The 24,045-nt window shown below is 39.5% G+C and overlaps 1 protein-coding gene across 3 annotated transcripts in view; it reads left to right on the top strand.

Moving 5' to 3' along the window:
• The window catches only part of usp24 (ubiquitin specific peptidase 24), a 169,807-nt gene that overhangs the window by 94,757 nt on the left and 51,005 nt on the right, over positions 1-24,045 (top strand). For all 3 annotated transcript variants that reach the window (XM_052010648.1, XM_052010647.1, XM_052010646.1), the window contains exons 35-49: positions 2,889-3,044; positions 3,696-3,766; positions 4,102-4,262; positions 7,769-7,830; positions 9,597-9,788; positions 11,611-11,728; positions 11,870-12,014; positions 13,515-13,634; positions 15,957-16,085; positions 17,265-17,363; positions 17,453-17,535; positions 20,836-20,977; positions 22,634-22,753; positions 23,502-23,722; positions 23,893-24,017. In XM_052010648.1, the coding sequence (XP_051866608.1) occupies positions 2,889-3,044; positions 3,696-3,766; positions 4,102-4,262; positions 7,769-7,830; positions 9,597-9,788; positions 11,611-11,728; positions 11,870-12,014; positions 13,515-13,634; positions 15,957-16,085; positions 17,265-17,363; positions 17,453-17,535; positions 20,836-20,977; positions 22,634-22,753; positions 23,502-23,722; positions 23,893-24,017 (1,944 nt within the window). The remainder of the gene's footprint in view (positions 1-2,888; positions 3,045-3,695; positions 3,767-4,101; positions 4,263-7,768; positions 7,831-9,596; positions 9,789-11,610; positions 11,729-11,869; positions 12,015-13,514; positions 13,635-15,956; positions 16,086-17,264; positions 17,364-17,452; positions 17,536-20,835; positions 20,978-22,633; positions 22,754-23,501; positions 23,723-23,892; positions 24,018-24,045) is intronic.

The raw sequence follows: 24,045 nt of genomic DNA, 5'->3' as shown, positions 1-24,045 counted from the left end.
ATCTTTGAGCCTTCCCAATGTTGCTCTTGTGGTTATACCCCTTAATTTGTTTCTTCCTTCGAAGTAGGACCTTTATGCACTCTGATGATCACTTTTCTGGTATGACAAAACAAGTACAAATTTGGTATTTGATGAATTGCAATGTTTAGACAGACCTAAACAGACCCTTCAATGTGCCAAGTCTATGCTGACCATCAAGCATCTTTACTACACTAATCCTATCCTAACCCAACCCCTCCCACCCCAGTCATTCTCTTTTTCCCCCTTCCATCGGGCAGAAGATGCCACCAGGCTCAAGGACAGCTTCTATCCCACTGTTATCATTGGTATTGTTTTATTATTGTCACATATACTGAGATACAGTGGAAAAACTTAGTTTTGCAAGCCATCCATACAGATTGTATCAAAACACAATACTTCTAGGTGGTACAAAGGAAGAGCAATAACAACATGCAGAATATAGTGCTACCTTTACAGAGAGAGTGCAGTGCAGGTAGACAATCAGGTGCAAGGGCCATGATGAGATAGATTCTGAGGTCAAGAGAACATCTTTAATGTACAAGAGGTCCATTCAAGAGTCTTGTAATAGCGGGATAAAAAACTCGAATGGACCTCTCATACACTTAAAAAGTGAACTCTTCATCTCCCATAGCCCATGCAGTTTGTCTTCCTGCACTGCACTTTCTCTGTTACTGTAACACTATATTCTGCATTCCGTTTTCCTTTTTACGACATCGATGTACCTAGATGATCTGTCTGGATGGCACGCAAACAAAAACTTTTCAGTGTATCTTTATACATGTGACAATAATAAACCAATAACGATACCATTTTATTTTCTTCTCACAATCCCATCAACTACTCTGTAGACTCTACTCATTGAAACACTAGGGGCAATTTACAGTGACTGGTTTTGATGATAAGTTGTGTTTGAGTGTGACCTTTATAATTATTGATTTGCTACATTTAGATGAAGTAAATCTGGTTTAGTTGTTATAATTTGACATATTAATTTTGCATGTTAAATGCCCTCTGGCTGAAAAAGATGATTCCATGGCATAGTGGATAAGAAAAGCAGGGGCTCTTGGGTTAACAAAATAGTATCCAGATTACAGTTGGATTAATGTATTGGTTTATTATTGTCACTTGTACCGAGGTACAGTGAAAAACTTGTCTTGCATACTGATCATACAGGTCAATTCATTACACAGTGCAAGTTACATTGAGTTAGTAGAGAGTGCATTGAGGTAGTACAGGTAAAAACAATAACTGTACAGAGTAAATTGTCACAGCTACAGAGGAAGTGCTGTGCAGGTAGACAATAAGGTGCAAGGTCACAACAAGGTAGATCATGAGGTTCGAGTCCATCTCATTGTATAAGGGAACTGTTCAATATTCTTATTACAGTGGGATAGAAGCTGTCCTTGAGCCTGGTGGTATGTACCCTCCAGGTCCTGTATCTTCTACCTGATCGAAGAGGAGAGAAGAGAGAATGACCTAGGTGGGTGGGGTCTTTGATAATGCTGGCTTCTTCACCAAAGCAGCGAGAGGTAGAGGGGAAGGAGGGGAGTCCAAGGAGGGGAGGCTGGTGTCCATGACGCGCTGGGCTGTGTCCACAACTCTCTGCAGTTTCTTGCAGTCCTAGGCAGAGCAGTTGCCATACCAAGCTGTGATGCATCCAGATAGGATGCTTTCTATGGTGCATCGATAAAAGTTGGTGAGTGTCAAAGGGGACAAACTGAATTTCTTTAGCCTCCTGAGGAAGTAGAGCCAGAAGTAAAGCTGGTGAGCTTTCTTGGCTGTGGCATCTACATGATTTGACCTGGACGGGCTATTGGTGATGTTCACTCCTAGGAACTTGAAGCTCTCAACCCTCTTGAGCTGAGCACCGTTGATGTAGACAGGTGCATGTTCACCACCCCCTTTCCTGAAGTCAATGACCAGCTCTTTTGTTGACACTGAGGGAAAGGTTGTTGTCATGACACCATGCCACTAAGCTCTCTATCTCCTTCCTGTACCCCGACTCATTGTTATTTGAGATATAGCCTACAACGGTGGTATCATCTGCAAACTGTAGATGGAGTTAGAGCAGGATCTGGCCACACAGTCATGAGTATATAGGGAGTAGAATATAGGGAGGGCTGAGGATGCAGCCTTGTGGGGCACCAGTGTTGAGAATAATCGTGCTGGAGGTATTGCTGCCAATCCTCACTGATTGTGGTCTGTTGGTCAGAAAGTCAAGGATCCAGTTACAGAGGTGTTGAGTCCCAGGTCTCAGAGTTTGCTGACGAGTTTGCTTGGAATTATAGTATTGAAGGCAGAGCTTTAGTCAATAAACAATAGTCTAATGTAGGTGTCTTTACCGTCCAGATGCTCCAGAGCTGAGTGCAGGGCCAGGGAGATGGCGTCCACTGTAGACCTGTTTCGGCGATAGGTAAATTGCAGAGGGTTGAGATTGTCTGGGAGGCTGATGTTGATGTAGGCCATGACCAGCCTCTCAAAGCACTTCATGATGGTGGATGTCAGAGCCACTGGTCGGTAGTCATTAAGGCATGTTACCTTGCTTTTCTTTGGTACCGGGATGATAGTGGTCTTAAAACAGGTGGGAACCTGAGAATAAAGCAGGGAGGGGTTAAATATGTCTGCAAATACTCCCGCCAGCTGATCAGCTGGGCCAGGGACACCATCTGGGCCAGATGCTTTCCTCGTGTTCACTCTCCGGAAGACTGATCTTGCGTTCTCGACGGTGACTACTGGTTCAGTTGCATTGGAGGCTATCAGGGTGGGTGGTGACAATCCACTTCTCTTCTGTTCAAAATGTGCATAGAAAAGAATGAGGTATGTGACTTCTTCGGGTGAAATAACACAGCTATATTAATTTTCTACAGGCAGCACTTGCAGTACTGGAAGTGAGGGTGAATCGACCACGCTACATGCAGGCATATGTGTGAAGCAGCATTCTGTCTCCACCAAAGATACTCTTATTGCTCGAGAGGCCCTATCACTTCTGGTTACATGTTTACAGCTGCGGTGCCAGCAACTAGGTAATGTCTTTCACAGATCAGTCCATTTCATATGACAGTTGGATCTACCGAAGTGACATTTTTTTTTTCATACTCTATTTAGCCACATCAAGGTTAATTCCTGTTTTTAAAACAAAGAACATGGGTTCTGCTTTGAATATATCTGTAGAAACATTCTGTTTTAAAAAGAATTTGGATTACCTATCCAACAAAAAGATAATCTGTTAAAGTACTCCTTTTGTAAAGTTTCACTTTTGCAAATGAGAATGAACTTCTGTTTCATGTTGACATATTCGCTTTTTATTTTCAAACTAATTGTGTAAACAGAAAAAAAAAGCAGTATTGTTTGTGTACATCTCACTAGGTTTCACAGCATCAACTAGAATTTTAAACTGGGCTTGATAATGGATATTGTATGAGATAGGGAACAATTGAGTTCTTTTAAATGGAGCAGCTGAGATAAAATAAATTGGAATTAATCAGGAAGCTAGAATTTATCTTAAAAGTAACTGACTTTTGGAAGAACAATTTGCACATGGAGAGTAAATCCAAACTGAAGGTGACTATTTTGACAGTGCCATCAACTGTGAGGAAATCTTGTTAGATATGGAGAATATTTAGATTTGGGGAATTGGATGATCAAATTAACTATGGCTTACTCTTTTGTTTTAGGTTCGTTTTATATTCTTCCTTGTGTGAGTGATTTTATCATAGATATTCTGCTTGGATCCCCCAGTGCTGAGGTAAGAAAAGTAACAATTATCTAAAAAAAATACTATTTTTATCATTGTATTCCCTGGGTAATCTGTCAAGTGTTACCTTATTGTGATACTTCTTGATTGAACAAATGAGATCAAGAATTCAACACATCTGGGATTAGAGAATGACCTTGTTGCTTGAGATATATCAATTCCCAGTGCAAATTTGGTCATTTGTCAGTGGTACCCTATGAATGGAAAAGTCAGATGTAGGAAAATGTGCATTATTTTGCCTTCCTGAAATATTATACTTTTTTTTCATATTCATATTGATTGACCTTGTTGATTTGAAGATGATGTCAGATTTTTCATGTTTACAGATCAGAAGGGTCGCCTGGGATCAGTTGTATACACTGAGTCAAACGGATACCTCTGCAAACCCAGAAATACAGAAACCTAATCAGTTCCTTCTGCATGTCATCCTCACAACACAGCTTCCACTCTGGTCCCCAACCAGCATCATGCGTGGAGTCAACCAAAGGTAGGTTTTGAGTAAGTAAAATGAAATTATGATAAAATAGATGAAATTTTTAGGACAAGTAAAGCGGCTTTAAAGTATTTTTATAATGAAACCTATAAAAGAGTATGTAGAAGAGTTGCAACAATGAGAATTGTCCCTAAATTTTAAAAATGTTAACAGGGCATCTATTCTAAAAGAGGAATTGATGGCTTAGCTACATTAAAGGCACTAAATAAATGGAAATTACTGTTGTTGACTTTCCTCTTTAGGTCAAGTACTTCATCTTTCCAGTATAATTTGGGGCATATACTCAATTTGCACAGATTTCCAACATCTGCAGTTTTTTTGTTTTTCAAATCAATTTATTCAGGAATGCTGTATTATTAGTGCGATTGTGTTGAAAATGAGCTGACATTTTAATTGACTGAATTTAAATCACTGCTATTAAGGATCTGCATTTAGTGATTCTTTCAGACAGTCAAGCTAAAATTGCAGCATATAATACAAGAAAATAGCAGGGTAGGCCACCTGGCCCCTCAAGTCTGTTCTGCCTTTCAACTGCTCTGTGCTATATCCCCGTAGCCCTCAATATGCTGACCTTACACAAATTTATCTACTTTCAATACTGATCTCACCTCTACAGCTCCCTGGGATGGAAAATTACATCCATTTATCTTGAAACTGTCCCCTCATTCGGGACTCGCCCACTAGCGAAAACATCCCAACATCTAACCCTGTCATGCCCCCTTAAGATCCTATATATTTAAATACGATTACCCTGCATTCTTCTAAACTTGAGAGAATACCCATTTAGCCTCTCTTAATAGGACCATCTTCTCATCTCAGGAATTAGCATGGTGAATCTCCTTTGGACTGCCTCCAATGCTGGTATATCTTTTAGGTAAAGGGATCAAAACTGTGGCCTCATAAACACCCTGTACAGTTGTAACAAAGCATCCCTTTTTCTAAACCTCAATCCTTTTGCATTGAAGGCCATTATGCAATTTGCAGCTTAATTATTTGCTGTAACTGCTTGCTGATGACTTGTGATTTATGTACAAGCACAGCTAGATCCCTCTTTACTTCACTCATTTGCTGTCTCTTTCCATTTGGACAATAATCTGGCTTTCGGTTCCTCTAACCAAAGTGCTGATTCCTCTAACCTCACAATTTACCACATCAAACTCCATTTAGTGAGTTTTGACCACTCGCTCAATCTATCTATATCCCATTGCAGAGTTACAATCTCCTCTTTGTAACATATCCTTCCACCTACTTTGTGTAATCAACAAACTTGGATACCTTATATTCTGCCCCCTCCTCTGGGCCATTAATATAAATAGTAAATAAATGAGGATCAAGAACCTATCCTTGGGATACTCCACTAGTTTCACCAATAATTTATCCCAACTGTTTTCTGTGTGATAACTAGTTCCCAATCCACGTTAACACATTTCCTCCAATACCATAAGCTCTTAACTTGGTAAATTAGTTTATTATTGTCGCACATATGGAGGTACAGTGAAAGCCTTTGTTTTGCATGCTATCCATACAGATCACTTCATTACAACAGTGCATTGAGGTAGTACAAGGGAAAGCTGTAACAGAATGTGGAATAAAGTGTTACAGTTACAGAGAAAGTGCAGTGCAGCAATCAGGTGCAAGGTCATAACTAGGTAGATTGTGAGGTCAAGAGTCCATCTTTTTGTACTAGGAACCATTCAGTGGTCTTGTAACAGTGGGATAGAAGCCGTCCTTGAGCCTGGTGATAAGTGCTTTCAGGCTTTTGTATCTTTTGCATGATGGGAGGGGGGAGAAGAGAGAATGTCTGGGTTGGGTGGGGTCTTTGATTGTGTTGGCTGCCCTACCAAAGCGGTGAGAAGTGTAGACTGAGTCCATGGAGGGGACGCTGGTTTCCATGATGTGCTGAGCTGTGTCCACAACTCCCTGCAGTTCCTCACAGTCACGGGCAGAGTAGTTGTCTTACCAAGCCGTGATGCTTCCTATGGTGCATCGATAAAAATTGGTGAGGGCCAAAGGGGACATGCCAAATGTCTTTAACTTTCTAAGGAAGTAGAGGCACTGGTGCGCTTTCTTGGCTGTGGCGTCTGTGGTTGGAGCAGGACAGGTTTTTCATGATCACTCCAAGGACCTTGGAGCTTTCAACCCTCTCGACCTCAGCACCTTTGTAAACAGGTGCATGTGCACTGCCCCCCTTCCTGAAGTCAATCATCAGCTCTTTTGTTTTGCTGACATTGGGGGAAAGGTTTGTTGTCATGACACCACATCACTAGGCTCTCTATCTCCTTCCTGTACTCCGACTCATTGTTATTTGCGATTTGGCCCACTACAGTGATGTCATCTGCAAACTTGTGAACAAAAGTTAGCACAGAATCTGGCCACACAGTCGTGAGAAGAGTCGGGGGCTGAGGGTGCATCCTCGTGGGACACCAGTGTTGAGGATAATTGTGGCAGAGGTATTGCTGCCTATTCTTACAGATTGCAGTCTATTGGTCAGGAATTCAAGAATCCAGTTGCAAAGGGAGGTGTTGAGTCTCAGATCTAGGAGTTTGGAGATGAGCTTGTGCATTTAATAACTTGTGCATTTGCCTATGTTGCACCATGTCAAATGTCTTTCCTGCATTTATTAGTTATGTTAGTTGGAAATGTAATATTGTGTAGAATCTGAAGGTAGCCTGCGTTCTTCGCTACACTTTTATCACTACTAACTTAAGCTTGAGGATTAACTTTTTGAATGAGGCCTGATGTTAACCTCATCACGGACTCAGGTTTGTTACGTTATTGTTCTGTTGTCTGTCTGACATGTTTGGATCTTCCTATAGTCTAACATCACTAGAGCTGAAGCTATCTAGTTTTATTCTTGGCAGAATCCATATGCTCTTCATACTGACTTATTAACCAAGTGGTGCACTGTTTCTGAGATGTGCACTCAACAGTCATTTTGGTCCTTGCAAAACCTCATCCTATGTATTCTTTGTTGTCTTACAGTTGCAGGACACTGTCCACCTTCACCCTTGGCCACCCATCCTTATTATAATGCTCTTTAGCTAGCTTCCCAATTTCTATCTTTTGTGGAATTCAGGTTTTCCAGAATTCAATAACCTTAATTTTTTTTCAAATATTATGCATCTTTACTGCTTCCCATTATTCAGCAAAAGGCATTGCAATTATGTTCACATCCTCCAAGCTTCACTTTTCCTTATGCTCTGGTCAATGTCCCCTCTTTCTTTGATTATTGCAAAACTGTGAACTTTTTTCCTTAAATGGAAATAGTTATTACACTCTTCTGGAATTGTTTTGAAAAGGTATTTCACATTGTCACCTTTTCCTTTGTTAATGTTTTTGTAAGCAGATATTTTTGGCCTTTATGTCTGCATCAATCTCCCTCTTTCCTCACTATCATGCAAGTCCTATCTCCATACCTTGAATGATACCTACTTGCAAAATATTCTGCTTAAAAATAGAGTATTTCATTTTATTCTAATTGCAAACCATTTATTTTTCAGGCTGTTATCCCAATGTACTGAATATTTTGGCTTGCGTTGCCAGTTATTGGATGACTTAACATGTAAGTTTTGCAGATCAATATAAAAGATGTAAATTGATATGTTGTTTTTGGTTATTTGGTCTGTGCATAAGACGTTCTTAATTTACACTTTCAGAAGTTGGTCCCAAATGTAAAAATGATGGAGTTGTGAATTGCTTTTTGACTGATCTAAGTGGAATTAAATTTAAATTCTTCACATAGTTCTTGCACATCAAGGACTTGTATGGTAAATTGAGAATCATGACAAAATTTGACACTACAAATGTTTTGCATGTAGTAAATCGTAAAAGTTCACAGTGCAAAGGTGGCGGATTCAGACTATCTTGTCTGTACTGACAGTTTGCTAATCCAATTTAAAGGTTACTCCATTTTACTGAATCCCATAGCCCTTAATTTTTTTCTGGTTCAAATATTCCTGTGATTCCCTTAAAAGATGGCATGTTTTGTGACTTGGTTATAAAACATACTATAATCTAACACTTCTCTGTATAAGGAATAAAAAAATCAAATGTGGCAATTTATCTCACCCTTCATTCTTTGTTATTATTTTAAATTGATAAACTTTTGTTCTTGACTCCCCATTCAGAAAAAGATTTGCTTTTTATTCATCCCACCAAAATCATTCATAACTTCTTGAGCCTTATTAAAGCTCCCGGTATTCTCCTGCCTATTGGATATAATCCTGGTATCTAGGGTCTCTGTTCATAACTATAGATTATTTTTTGTTTGTCTTGAGGCTTTTGTTATGTGCTTTGCATAGTTTCAATGTCCAGTTTAGTATAGAACATTGGAATTTGGGACACAGTACTCCATTCATTTCCTGTTATACGTAAATTTCTTGCAACTTCCTTTACATCTGTTCTTCGATCCCTTTTTAAGCAACATCATAACGTGTTTGCTGTCTATCAACTGATTTTGTTTTAGAGACACTGATCCAAATTCTGTTCTTTTGTATGATGGAACATCTGTTTCCTGTTTAAATATACCAGGTTACAATCTCCCTAATGACGCATATTGCTTTTTTTTTGCATCCAATTTTCCTTGCAGAAATATAACTTTTTTTTGTATTCCCTAACCCCAACACTGTTTAGTTGTTTGTGCCAGTTTACTTGGGCCAATACCTTTCTTGAATCACTGCATTTCATTTTTATCTCCTTAGTCCAGCATCTTTACCCTTGAACCTTTTTGTTTTTCATTTTTGCATTAAACCAGTTTGGAAGTTTCATCAAGCAATACTTGATTGAGCTAAAATTAAAGCAAAAATAAATATGGGAATCCTTAGAATTGCATATTTGCAGAACTTGATTGTTGTTTGATTAAGTACTACGTTAGTAATGTAGTGCTGCGAACTGGAACAGTTTGATAGTTCTTGTATCTATGTTATAAATGATTTAATCTGATAAAGAATAGGTTTTGATGTGGTGTAAGCTTCACTGTGCTACTTTTAATTGCTATAAAATATTTTTTAACTACTATTACAGAAGACCAATTTTGTCTATTTCCTCTTTCCCTTTCTTCTGTAACTTCCCTGATTGAGGTTTGCAAGTTCTCACAAAATAATGTTACCCTGGTTTCACAGCAATTTTGAACTGGGCTTAAAATCCCTAAACATTAAGCTTTAGCCTTGTATGGATTAGAAAGGGAGAGGTTCCTTGTTCCTCGTGCCAGGGATGAATTTGGGATGCGTTTAGAAAGTAATGTTTTACCCAGTTGTGGTACTTGACCTCAAAATGAGGCATATTTCTATTTGTCAGCAACGATCACTAATTTTGAACATTTTTTTCAAGCTTCAGAAATGGAACAGCTTCGTATTAGCCCTGCTGCGATGTTGGAAGATGAAGTTAACTGGCTTGACAACTTTGAGCCTACGTGGACGGCTGAATCAGAGACGAGCGAGTCAGATAATGTTCTGCTTGCGGGACATCTGCGCCTTATCAAAACTCTACTGTCACTGAGTGGGCCAGAAAAGGAATTGCTTGGTAATTTCAGTTCATCTTTGGAACAACTCTTGGGATCTTTTACTATTGAACCCATTTTGATATAATAAGCAAACTAGCAGTACTGATACTGTCTGTATGTCCTGTTGAAGGAAATATCCCTTTCCCTTCAGCCCACCCCCCGACATGCAGCAGTATACATATTGCTCCTACCCCTAGTTTCACAGTAACTTAGGTTATTTGTACTGAAGTGTTCTAAATGAGACCATCTGGGGATGAGGAATGGTATTTATGCATGAAGATGAAAGTGGACGAATATGATATATGTTTGTAGAGTGGGATTCGCAGTATTTTTCTGAATTGAAAAATAAACAACTTAATGGGAATATTTCAAAAAAAGCTTGTATACTGTGGTTAACCAAGGATAGTAATCATTCTCTGCTATTGGTGCCCAATGAACTATGATAATTGATACTATGGGTTTTAATAAGATGCTGCTTCCTTATTCCTTGAATTGTATGGAATTTTGTAGAAGGGCCAATAAATATTTGTTACTTTGATGAAATTAAACTTGCTTAATTACCCTCAGGGCTCCTCTAGTGTATGGAAATATCCACTCATATGGTTTGCTTCACATTTTTGAGCCGAACTATTTGTGTTGTATGGTTTCTTTGCCAGTAGATGGTAATGTAATGCACTAGTTATTTGTGTGATTATATTTCCAAATTAAGGATTTACAGTTGTATTCCTGATAAAATAATCTATTGCAATTTACCAATTTTATGATGTAACATACAACTCTGTTAGAATTCATTTACAAATGTGTACCTTGAGGAAAGTTTTGGGTTGCCATTTATAACGGGTAAGTAATAATTTTCATAATTGTTCTGTGTTCATTTAGAGAAAGAATTTGCCATTGAGATCTGTCTTTATATCTCAAAGTACATCTTTGTTGTTAGAACCTCCAAATTCCTTTTTGTAAGACTGTTAGAAGTTGCCTATGATAGCAACACTGTGAGCTACCCTTTGTTACTGGTGGACTCTAAGTTAAGATGGACAAAGAAGCAGGCCATTACTAATTTTCTATCTCAATCACATTACCATCTGATCCTCCAAAATCTACTGATTTCATCCTTGAACATCCAAAGTGCTCTGGGTGGAGAATTCCAAAGATTCACATTAACAGCTTTCTTGCATTGCCATCTTCAAAGACTGATGCACATTCACACCCATCTCTAACTGTCCCTGCACCGATTTTAAAAATGTCTGATTTTGACCATATTTTGTTTCCTCATTCATGTCAGAATGTATCACCCTGTGCATCTGTGTTAACTTTCATCAGACTTGCATCTTTCAATTCTACCAATCTATCTAATCTCCCTTGAAGTCTACTTCCATTGCCTTGCTGTTTAATACTTTTTCCAATTTTCCAAACATCTGCCAAACGTAACCTTCCCTAGATATAGAGGCTACAAGGTTAAGTCCAGCCTTCCTTCATTTTCCATACCCACTTCTGGTAATCTAGGATTGTCCCACCTGGGGTAGAAGAATTGTGTATAGTAAGCATAGCCAGCCTTTGTAGAAACTCTTCCTTATCAATTTGCCATGCACCCATTATCTCTTCTATCTCCCCCTTTGCTATGACTATGGGAGTATCCTATTTGGCAAAGACAAAAAGTTCTCATTAAGCATTTTAGCTCTGCCTTCTCTCCACCATGGGTGATTACTTCTATGGTCCCTGACTTCTTATTACAATTTACTATTTATATGCCCTTAATAAACTTGAATTTCATTCCTAATTGAGTAATTACTTTGCTTATTGTAAAATGCCATTGATTTTACCAAATTGATTTATTTTGTTCAGGACCATCATTAATCAAACAATTGATGGAAGACTTCCTGTTCCGTGCTTCAAAAATTATCTTGACCAGCAGCAGTCCAGCTGGGAGCTGCTCAATTAGTCAACAGGATTTCCATCCAAAGTATGTAAGACCAGTTGTTTTAAACCCTGGTTATAATCAGGTACTTTATTATAATTTGTTTCTGAAATGTTATTCCATCTGTCAGGCTAGATTTTGCCTGAAATTTAAGTGATGATGCAGCCCATCTTTTTTTTCTTCTAGGTGCAGTACAGTCAATAGTCGTCTTGCCGCTTATGAAGTGCTGGTTATGTTGGCAGACAGCTCGTTGAGCAACCTCCAGCTTATCTCCAATGAGCTCCTTTCGATGCACCACCAATTTGACCCTGCGCTTACAAAGGAATTTGAGGTAAGTGAAGCACTAGCTCAAATTGTTTTTTTATTACTTTGTCATAGATAATAATGTCTCCCAGATGCTGCTAGCTGTGTAGCTCTTGACCATGTGAGGTTGTGACAGGAGATGGTCCCATGTGACTCCTACCTCACTCTACTTATGCACTTAACGTGTAAGTGGTTTTGCCGTAATCGCTTAGTAATTTGTCACATATTTTGTACAATGTGATGACCAGAACTGCACTCAAGCTATACCCTAAATACATGCAGTTCTAACGTAATCTCCCTGCTCTTGTATTCTATACCTTGTCTTATAAAGACAAGCATTGACCGTGAGTTTTAATCAGATAATTTCCCACTAGCTGGGTAGCTCTGTCCTGTCTTGTGTTCAAGAATTGATGAACAAGGTCCCCTTGTACCTCCCCACCAGTCAATATTTTCTCAATTATTATATATTGCATTGCCTTTTCGCACCTCCCCAAGTGCATTTCCTCAGTCTTCTCTAGATTAATTTCTATTACCATTTTTCTGGTCAGCTGAACCAACCATCTATATCTTCCTAAAGTCTAAAGCAATATCAACCACAGGGCCAACTTTTATATTATCTGCAAACTTTTTAATTATGCCTGTTACATTTGGGTCTCAATCATTAATATATATTGCAAAAAGCAAGGGTTTAAGCACTGAGCTCAATGGACCTCCACTGGTAACAGCCTTTCTCTTTGATGGAAGAACATGCATCTTATGAATCTGCATTCCAGATATTCCAGTACCAAGTAATAATAATAAGTATCCACTGTCATTGCTGTAGATATGGTTAATATTTTTGATAATGCTTATATTCAGTCTTTCGCCCTAATGTGAATCCTTTGTTTTTCTGTTCATGCCAGGGTCTTGCAATATGAATGACAACTTAATGTACTTTACCCATGCCTCCCTTTTTAATTTTCCTTTCTTCTTTAGCCCTCTGTAAAACCTTTCCAGGCATTTATATCCTTCTATGTAAGGTATAGATTCAACAGGTACGCCATGTAGGTTCTAAGTAAAGCAGGGGAGTTTTTAAACAAAATGACCAGCTTTATTCTAAATATTGATGAAAATTGGGATGGTCCAATGGCTTGGGATTAGGAAAAAAAGGGTTGAAACACAATAACATGTTTTCTTCCTTCCATTTTGCTCCTGTTTACATTTGTAGGTCTAATTTATTTTATTGGCTGTTGGAATGAATTCTAATTCTTTAACATTTAGATGCTTTGAATTTATGTTGCAATTTTTTTCACATTACCCTCATTCTCTCAATTAGTCATAAGATTTTATCATGGAAGTCTTGTCTCCTATGAAACTTTTCTCCAGAATGTCTTTACTTATATCTAGCACACTTTATCTGCAATTACCCCTTAACTTCATGATGATTTGTAAGTCGTGCTTACTTGGATTGTTCCATATGTGCATAATTATGACTGAATTATTGGAGACTTAATTTACACTTGATTTTTTTTAAAATCTTTACATTTAGTACTTGCCACCTGTTGACAGTCGTGCCATCTCTGGGTTTGTTGGTTTGAAGAATGGAGGAGCCACATGCTATATGAATGCAGTGTTCCAGCAACTCTACATGCAGCCTGGGTTACCAGAAGTAATGTCATTTTTAACTTTAATTTTTTCACCCTATTAATTTCTTTAAGTCAGTGTATCATATACCATTCTTCCTTTCGGTGGGTGGGTAGCATACAATTGATGAAATAAAGTGGAACTGAATCCTTTTTCCTTGAGGACAGGCAAGATAGAATGTTGTAATTTAAGGATTACAGCTTCCCTTCATAGTCTTCCTTGACATTTTAGTTAAAAATAAATCCATATTCTTTTTTGGTTTAGATCAACATTTAAAGATGTATGCCAATTTGAAACAATCTTGGGATATTTTGACCCTATTGGTCGGTGCAGGAAACAAGAAGTTCCTCAGTATCATGCTGAGGCTGAGTTAAATAAAACTTTGCATACAGAGGTCATGTGAATAATCTGGGAATACGTGATGCATGCATATGTACCTGTTACATTAAAATGTTCTATTTCCCACTCATTGGTGTTGTGAGTGGAACTTCATTAATGAAGGGAAAGCTAGAGTTTGTGCCATGATATAGATTGCATTTGATATCTTGTGCTGTCAAGTAGTGAAATATCAACAGTCAGTATGCGGTCGGGGTTGGGAGCAACGTATGTTGGAGCTGAGACTCCAGCTGTACAAGATGGATGTGGTATTTGGCCCTCTTCATTGCCAGCCAAGCAAGGTTTTGGTGCTTGTTTGACAGTTCTGGCGATGAGGTAGTCTGCTAACGATCTTGACTATTCACTTGGGGAGGCATCCAACAGATTCCAAAGTCTCCCTTTCCTGCAGAACCTTGAGGATATTCTACGCAGAGTACTCCCTGATTGACACAAAGTCAAAGGTGTTTTTCACAAGTTCTTCTCCATGGCACAGTCCAACTGAATGGAATTTTCTGTGACAAAATGGCTAGACCCTGAGGATGGATAGAAATCAAGAACGCAATAGCTGGAGTACAACTTAGGCACATAATGACACTTGATATTTGTATATCCAGCTTCTTTGTAGCCACACCAAAAGATAACCCTCATTGGTTACAATGTTACAATTCCACCGACCCCACCACCCCCCCCCCCCCCACCCACCTTTCATTGGAAGTCTGTGCATTGAAACTCTGTAGAGAGATCAATAGTTATTAGGGGAATCAAGGGATAGGGCTTTGTGCAGGAAAGTGACACTGAGGTAAAAGATCAGCCATGATCATCTTGAATGATGGAGCAGGCATGACGGGCCGAATGGCTGTCTTCTATTACTTTCTTTGTTTCAGTTTATCTTTTGAAGCACTCCTTGACAGCTGTAGAAGGAGCGGACTCCATATCCTTGGAGTTAGCATATTCGCCTCTGACTCCCTAAAACTTCCTGAACGCTATTGAAGCTGAAGAAGCTCTTGATGTTCTGCTATTGCTTTCTACCAGTGTGTTGGAGAATCAAAAAGAGACCTCTGTGTTCCAACTTTTATGATCCCTTTTAAAATCCTATGTTTTCTGGGATCATCAGCTTCACTCTGTTTCCGTACTGCTCATCAACTTTCTGATCTTGCTGTAGGTGACGGCCAGCCTGCAGGAGGCAGTGGTTGGAGAAGAACAGTGACATGGCAGTGGCGGTTCTGATAGTGATTCTATGCAAACAGGAAGTCTCTTCAGGACCCAGGCAGTTCAACACATGGAGAAGCTGTTGCCTGGTCTCTTCAATGCCCATACTGGCCATGTCAGCCAGGATGTACCCCTGAGCTGTGCATCTCAGCATGGAGTGGCCATACCGCTTGCCCTGACTCAGCCCAACACCAGCCTTCATAGGCAGCCTCTGCACATTGCACACCGCAGAGTTGTGCAGTGATGAGATGTTGCATGAACTCCTGTGGAGGGCAGGGCAGGGATACGTGCTAGATTCCTGATGCAGCAGTGTACAGCCTGAGTAGATGCCTCTTTTAAAGCATAGAGGAAAATTGTATATACAATTGCAGGTACATGAGCAGACTCCAGGACTAAGAAGGCAGTGATGAATCATCACTCTCCAGGGCAGTGCTCAGTGGTTTACCGGTGTGTTGTCTTTTCAGAAAGAAAATTTGCCAATTTTTACCCAATGCAGCCTAAGTACGACTCCTGTGGCATACCAGTGGACCTACTCTTAACTGCTGTCTGGTCATCTTGCAGTTGCCATCACTTTTGATTAAGAATTGGCTATAAGAATGGGCTATAAATAGCAGCCTTAGCAGCAAAACCTACATCCTTTCGAATAAATAATAAAAATAGTGAATATTACACTGTGCTGTAGTTAATTGAATATTGCACATAAAGCAAAATTTGCCCAGTGATTTGTTTACATTTTTCTCACTTTCTTTTCACCTACTTATAGGCAATGTTGTCAGTAGATGACGATGATGATGAGAATCCAGAAGAAAATGTATTTTATCAAGTTCAGTCCCTCTTTGGACACCTGATGGAAAGTAAATTGCAATATTACGTCCCAGAGACCTTCTGGAAGGTTAGAAACCTTGAGATGATAATGAATGCTATTTAAATGATGGAATATTTTATTTAGTAAAATGCATTTGAAGTTTGAAATCTTTTGAGATGTTTATTGTTGGAACAATGATAATCAAGTCAAGAAAAAGCCTACCTCATGAGTTTTGAATGACATTCAGACCTATTATCATGTTCTGAATGTGCAGATGCCAGACTTTGGGATTGATGCAAGAGTAGTTTTGTGTGCCAAAACTGGGAAACAGTTGAAATGTTTGAAAAAATAAAGGAAGTTTAAAAACTAATTTAACTGAGTAATTATTTATATAACCAATTAATTCGTGGGCATCACTAAATGTAGTAAATGTGCATTCGATTGAAGCAGCAAGGAGTTGGGAATATTGATTTGACACTGAAAAGAAAAATATTGACTTCAGTCTGAAATTTAATGAAGAGATAAATAATACTAATTGGATTCTGAATCATTTGTAGATTTATATCTAACAAAACAAATGCAACTGAAAAGAATTTGGGTATAAATAAATTTTGTATTTATATTGCACCTTATCTCAACCTTAATGTCTGGATTCCACATGGTCTATTTTTCAAAATTGTTGGCGGTGATGGTGACAAGCAGGGTACAGGTCCTCTCCAGTAATTGTATTTTTTTAACAATGAGGTTATGGAGGTTTGTGCCTACCGCCACCTCATAAAATTAAAGGTCTGTCTGTGTGCCTCCAAAAGTAGCAGATTTTTTTCTGCAAACTCCCCTGCCCATGTTGCCTTGCATAGTTCCTAATCTCAGCGTATCCTCAGAGGAAAGAAATTCAGTGGAGTTCCAGCGGTCAATCTAAATCAGCCATGCACAGGGAGAGATTTGAAGGCATTTACCTTCTGTCTTCAGATAGTATGAAAAGGGGAAAAGTACACATGTAATTTACAAAGTAAATGGTTGTCCAAAGAACAAATAAAACAGAATGCTGGAAGAAGTCAGCGGGTCAAGCAGCATCTGTGGAGGCAAAAGTAGTAAGATGACACTTTGTGTCAAGACCCTCCATCGGGACTGGGAGGGAAGAGGGAAGATTGTCGGTATTTAGCAGTACAGGTGGTGGAGAGGGGAGTGATGTGGTGGGATAGAGGTTGTCCAGAGAGTCATTTAGCAAACTTTAATTCTTTGGATACATTCTTGTCCTTTCCTCAGATTTTTAAAATGTGGAATAAAGAGCTGTATGTGCGTGAGCAACAAGATGCATACGAGTTTTTTACTAGTCTGATAGACCAGCTGGATGAGCACCTTAAGGTAGGTACACAAGACTTGCTAGGCCCATATACACATTCTCCGTCTTTTGTGTGCATAATGCAAATCACAATACTTTTTTCTCTCGACAGAAACTCGGACGTGAACAATTTTTTAAGAACACTTTCCAGGGTATTTTCTCTGACCAGAAGATCTGCAAAGATTGTCCTCACAGGTCAGTGGCACTTTTTCCACATAGCTAAACAACTGTGTTTTTAAGAAACTGAAAAGTTAAAGCTCTCAGGTTCAATAACTCATTGAAGATTTTATCTAGAGAAAAGATTGGAACCTAACCCTGACAAGGCTATTGAAAGTGAGGAAGAGGAAGTTATTGCACTTAAAAAGACTTCAATAGATTTCTCCATTTTGGCATAAGGAACATCCATAGAGTCGTAAAGTAATACGGCATGGAAACAGGCCCTTTGACCCAACTCATTCATGCTGACCATGGTGCCCACCAAGCTAGTTCTATTTGCCTGTGTTTGGCCCATATCTCTCTAAACCTTTCCTATCCATGTACTTAGCCAAATGTCTTTTGAAAGTTGTTATTGTACCTGCCTCGCATTCTCTGGCAGCTCATTCCATATACGCACCATCCTCTGTGTGAAGTTGCCTCTCAGGTCCTTTTTAAATCTTTCACCTCTCACCTTAAATCTATACCCTCTAGTCTCTTTCCTAGGGAAGGCGAATTGTATGCATTCACCCCATCTATGCCTGTTATGATTTTATACACCTCCAATAAGGTCACCCCTCAATCTTCTATGCTCCAAGGAATAAAGTTCAAGCCTGCCTAATGTCTCCCTATAACTCAGTTCGTCGTCCTGGCAGCATCCTCGTGAATCTTCTCTGTACTCTTTCCAGTATCATGTCTTTGCTGATGAAAGCCAGTGTGCCAAATGCCTTCTTCACCACCCTGCCTACCTGTGATGCTGCTTTCAGCAAACTATGTACTTGTACTCCTAGGTCCCTCTGCTTTACAACACTCCCCAGGGCCTGACTATTCACTATGAAAGTCCTACCCTATTTTGACTTCCCAAAATATATCACTTTGCATTTAGCTCAATTGAAAGCCATTTGCCAATCCTTGGCCCACTTCCCTAGCTGATCACGAGACCCCTGTAGTTTTGATAACCTTCCTCACTGTCTATGATACTGCCTAGTTGAGTATCATCCACAAACTTACTAACCAGGCCTTGTACATTCACATTTATATAAATATTGACCAACAAAGGTCCTGGCACTGACCCCTGTTGCACACCATTAGTCACAAGCCTCCAGTCCACAAAACAACCATCAATCAGCTTCCTACCATTGAGCCAATTATGAATCCAATTAGCTATTTCTCCCTGGCTCCTATGCAAACTAACTTTCCAGACTAGCCTGTCATGCAGGACTTTGTCAAAGGCCTTGCTTAAAGTCCAGTAGACAACACCCACTGCCCTACCCTCATCTATCCTCTTGGTTACCTCTTCAAAACTTCCAGACACTATTTCCCATGCACTAAGCTCTACTTACTATCCCTAATTAGACCTTGCCTCTCCAAATGTTGATGGATCCTGTTCCTCAGAATCCCTTCCAGTATCTTACCCACTACTGATGTCAGACACACCAGCCTGTAGTTCCCTGGCTTGTCTTTGCTGCCCTTCTTAAATAACAGTACAACATTAGCCACCCTCCAATCCGGAATTTCACCAGTGGCTAAAGATGAAGCAAATATCTCTGCTAGGGCCTCTGTAATTTCTTCCCTAGCTTCCCATGAGGTCTGAGGATGCACTTGGTTAGGCCCTTTCAGACTTTTCTGCTAAGTCTTAGGGCCCTGCTAAGCCACCATAAACATGAATGCTACTTGCTATGGGAAAAGAAACTGCACACAGGAGTGCTCAACTTTGATTAAGTTTTGGCTTCTGCTTCTGCCCAGCCTACACACACAGCAAATCTGTGAGCAGGAACTAGCCTGCCACCAGTCCGATTGTTTAGTTTTCTATGCCTTTTTATTTTTTTCAAGTCATTTTGTTTGCTTTAGGGCTTCAGTCCTTCAGTCTTTGAGCTACTGTGGCATAAAAGTTTTAATTCCAAGACAATTGAATTAACATAATGATCAACACTCTTGACAAGTGGTTAGAACTTGGTATATTTCTTGAGTGCAATTGAACCCATTAACTTTGTTCTCTTCCAATCCTGAGTGCTGGCTCATTTTCTAGGATCTGTGTGTTACTGACCAGGTCAACATTTATTGTGCTTGAGAAGGCAATGGTGAGCCATGGCTTTGAACTGCTGAAGTCCTTCTGGTGAAAATACTCCCATAGTGATGTTGGACAGAGATTTCCAGGATTTAGACCCAATGAAGACTGATGATGTATTTCTAAGTCAGGACAGTGTGCAACTTGGAGAAAAGCCTGCAGGTGGTGCTGTTCCCATGCATTTGCTGTCCTTGTCCTTTCTGATGATAGAAGTCATGGGTTTCAGACGGGCTTTTGGAGTAGCGTGAGCAAGTTACTGCAGTGGATTTTGTAGATGGTACATACTGCAGCCACTGTGCACTGGTGGTGCGGTGAATGAATGTTTAGGGTAGTTGATGGGTTGCCAGTCAAGCATGTTGTTTTGCCCTGCCTGTCATTCAACTTCCTGAGAATTGGAGCTGCACTCATTTAGACAAGTGAGAAGTATGCTAACTCACTCCTAGTTAGAGCCTTGTAAAAGCACGAAGGTTTTGGAATGTCTTGGAGGTGATTCAGTTACTGTAGGATATTCAGATTTGTCTTCCTCTGATTGATGTGGCTGGTTCAGTTGAACTTCTGGTCAATGATAACTGCCGAGATCTTCTACTGATAAGGGTGCGTATGGAGGCCATTTGGCCCATAGCTCCATGTTGGCTTCCAGGGGAGCCATCACATTAGTCTTATTCCACATCTCCTTATTTCCTTGCAGCACTGCAATTTGTTCTTTCACACACTTGCCCCTTGGCTCCTCTTTTATTCTTTTTGTCACTAGTTGACATTAAAGGGTAGTTTATAGTAGCCAAACGACCTACCAATACGTATTTGCGATGAGAGAAAATCGGAGCACCTGGAGGAAACCCACAACCCAAACCAGTCATAATAAGAATGTGCAAACTCAGTACAGTCAGCACCCAAGGTCAGAATCAAACTTGCCTCCCTTGAGCTGTGAGGCATCAGTGTTAACACTGCACCACAGTGCCATGGTAAGTGTGAGAGACTGGATGATGCTAATGTCATTGAATAACGCTTGAGATTTAAGTATTTTTAGTAAATCTTTTTATTTTGCTACTGCCTCCTCAGAATTATAAATTGCTAAGTACTTTTAAATCTCAGTGGCTCTTGATTGAATGACAGCTTTAATTTGTGCGCCAATTTTATTTAGGGATTTTCTCTTAAGATAAGCCTTGAACATTCGATAACCTCTGAGCAACTGCTGACTAAATATGACCTTGGATATATTTTTTCTTTCCCTGTAGGTATGAACGCGAGGAAGCATTCATGGCACTGAACCTGGGAGTAACATCATGCCAAAGCCTGGAAATATCGCTAGATCAGTTTGTAAGAGGCGAGGTGCTTGAAGGAGGCAATGCATACTACTGTGAGAAGTGTAAAGAGAAGGTGAGGTATTGAAATGCTTAAACGTTGAAGTATACGTAACCACTGAGTGAAGCCATTCCAATTGAACAAGGGTTAGCAGGGATTTTAAAGCAGATTGCCTTAATGAGGATGGATAGTGTTATCCAGACATAAAGGACATTGCATCAATAATTGTTTCCTGACTCTCTCTCAAATTGAATGTAAGCAAAAGTGGGAAATTCAAATTCAGATATGGTGAGAAATGTAGCTGAACTTCAGGTCCCAGAAGCCACATATGCTTTGGCATTGGAATTTATTGTTTATTTCCTGAATCCTCTGTGGTGGCAAATGTTTATTTAAGGCCCATGGTTCTGGCTTCCTCCACCCTTTAACCAACACTTGTGTTCTTCCACCCCCAAAAAAGTAGGAACATTAAACTGTTACAGAACAAGAGGAGGTCATTTGACCTTGCAGTCCATGCTGCTTCTGTGGAACAATCCAGTCATAACCATTCCTTCTGTGCGTTATTCTATTGGCTCACATCATTCAAGGTATTTTGTAATACAAGGTTTTCAAGCTGTTCTCTATAATGAGTTACAAAAAAAAGTTTATTGTCCAATTATGGATTTAATACTGAAAATATCTGAAATTCAGGAAAGAAATATTCAAAAGTAGCCAACTGCAATCCTGCTGAGGTTCATGGAAGAAAACTTTGTTGTTTTTGGACAATTCCATCTTGGAGGGTTTCAGCAGCAGATCCACATAATACACAATTCTGGTTTACTTGATGCACATCATTGCATTTTAATTGAGTTCCCTATCTCCTTCAGATACCATTTCCTTTCAGCCAATTATTCCTTAGACAATCTGCCTTTGAAAATCACATTTACTGTCATCTTTAGATTAGACTGTCCTGCACAGCTCTATATTTTCTATCCTTCACGACCCCAAACTTAAAATTCTGCTGCTTGTTTCCTTCCCCATTCCAGGTTTTGTTCATCATTCACTTTATCACCTACTTTGTGTCTGGGCCATCAGTACCTTCAGTTTTTAAAAAAAAAATTTCATCTTTTCATGGCCTCACTTTAACCTCTCAGTTCTAAATCCTCCCTTTCCTCCAGCTACAGCTTTGTGTGTTTCTCTCTTTCTTCATTGATGGCAGTGCCCTCATCCATTTTTTTTGTCCCACAATCTGTAAATGCTCAATAAAAGAAAAGAAAGATCCAGAGTTGTATTAATTTATTTAAATAAAAACCTTCTCAAGCTTTTAGTGGCTCCTTCCCATCTATTTTTAACTTGGTATTCTATTTTGTCTGGTTAAATCTCCTTGGAGGATCTTGGAATGTTTTTGTGAGAGAAGCTAGTAATGATTTCACTATAGTACTCAGTATAAAATTTACTCACAACTGCTCTGATGGGCAACCATCAACCTCTTTCTCCACAGATAATGCCTCACCTGAGTATTTACAGTATTTTCTGTTTTTATTTGGAATTTCCTGTGGTTCTGCAGCTGCAGTTCTTTGCTTTTGGTACAAAATCAGTTGATCAATGCAACCAGAATTTTGCTCTGCTGAAGAATATCAAAACATACATTTCCCCCTCAGCAAAGACTTACAGCATGATCTAGATAATTTGTGGATTTGTATTTCCCTCCAATGTTAGTGTGGTACTCCTAAACACTTGTGTTTTGTCTTCCAGAGGACAACAGTGAAGCGGATGTGCATCAAGTCTCTGCCAAGTGTGTTAGTCATCCATTTAATGAGATTTGGCTTTGACTGGGAGAGTGGGCGTTCTATCAAGTATGATGAGCAAATACGGGTAAATATGCAATTAATACATGGTATTAATTCTTTAAGATGGAAGGGGTTATGAATTTTGCAACACTTCTTTTTGCAACCTCTTAATTGAATTTTAGTAAGTTTTCAGTGTTTCTTAATGCCATGAATATTCAGAAACGTTCAAAGTTCTTTACAAAAACACATAAGAAATAGAATTAGGATTAACCTTTGGGTGAGGAATTTTCTCATCTATCTTTATCTCATCTATCCCCTTATTTTGAGAATGTGACACCTGCCCAACCCATCTCCTTCATTTGGTTCCATGCTCCACCTTCCTTTTCTATTCGGTTTCATCATCTGCAGCTGTTTGTTGCCTCTACCTATTATTTCCCAGGCTCTGTCGCTATTTCCACTCTTCCCTCCTCCATCTGCCTATGACCCCTCCTCACCTCAATCCACCTAACTTTCAGTCCAGTTGAAGGATCTCGACCCGAAACATCAACTGTCCGTTTCCCTCCACAGATGCTGCCTGACCCACTGAATTCCTCAACTAGTTTGTTTTTTGAACCACAAAGTAAATTCCATTCCTCTCCATTATGTCAAGGCTGTCAGTCAGAAGGGTGGGTGGCACACCATGGGCAGTCAGTTCTTGTCCAATATTGCTCACTGAGTAAATATATATTTCCATTGTGGTATGCTGCTGAACAACAAGATTTTTACTGCATTATTTACAATTTGCACAAGTGTGATTAGTTATCCAACATTTCAATCTATTTGTTTTCTCCTAGTTTCCTTGGCTTCTAAACATGGAGCCATATACTGTGTCTGGAATGGCACGGCAAGAGCACTCTTCTGAACATGGTGAAAATGGCAAAGCAGGTGATCACATGGGTGGCGGCTCTCCAAGAAAGAAAGGTGCCCCAACTGAAAACTATGAGCTGGTTGGAGTGATTGTTCATAGTGGTCAGGCACATGCTGGACACTATTACTCATTCATCAAGGACAGGAGGTGGGTGAAAAATGAGTTGAAGTTATTTTTTTTAAAGTTAAAGTAATTTGCATTAGATGTTAAATCAAAAATGTAAAAACGAGGATTATGAAGGGTTACATTAGAATTGTAAGTAGTGTGGTGCATGTGGCTTTGGTTCTGCGCTCACTTTCAACTTTTTGATTCTGCAGGGCTGGTAGCAAAGGGAAATGGTACAAATTCAATGATACAGTGGTAGAAGAGTTTGATCTAAATGATGAGACGTTGGAGTTTGAATGTTTTGGTGGAGAGTACAGACCGAAAGTCTACGATCAATGTAAGTTGCAATGGAACTAATGTGATTT

This window comes from Pristis pectinata, chromosome 3, assembly GCF_009764475.1.
Source record: "Pristis pectinata isolate sPriPec2 chromosome 3, sPriPec2.1.pri, whole genome shotgun sequence".
Classification (NCBI taxonomy): Eukaryota; Metazoa; Chordata; class Chondrichthyes; order Rhinopristiformes; family Pristidae; genus Pristis; species Pristis pectinata.
This window is presented reverse-complemented; position numbering and strand designations above follow the sequence as displayed.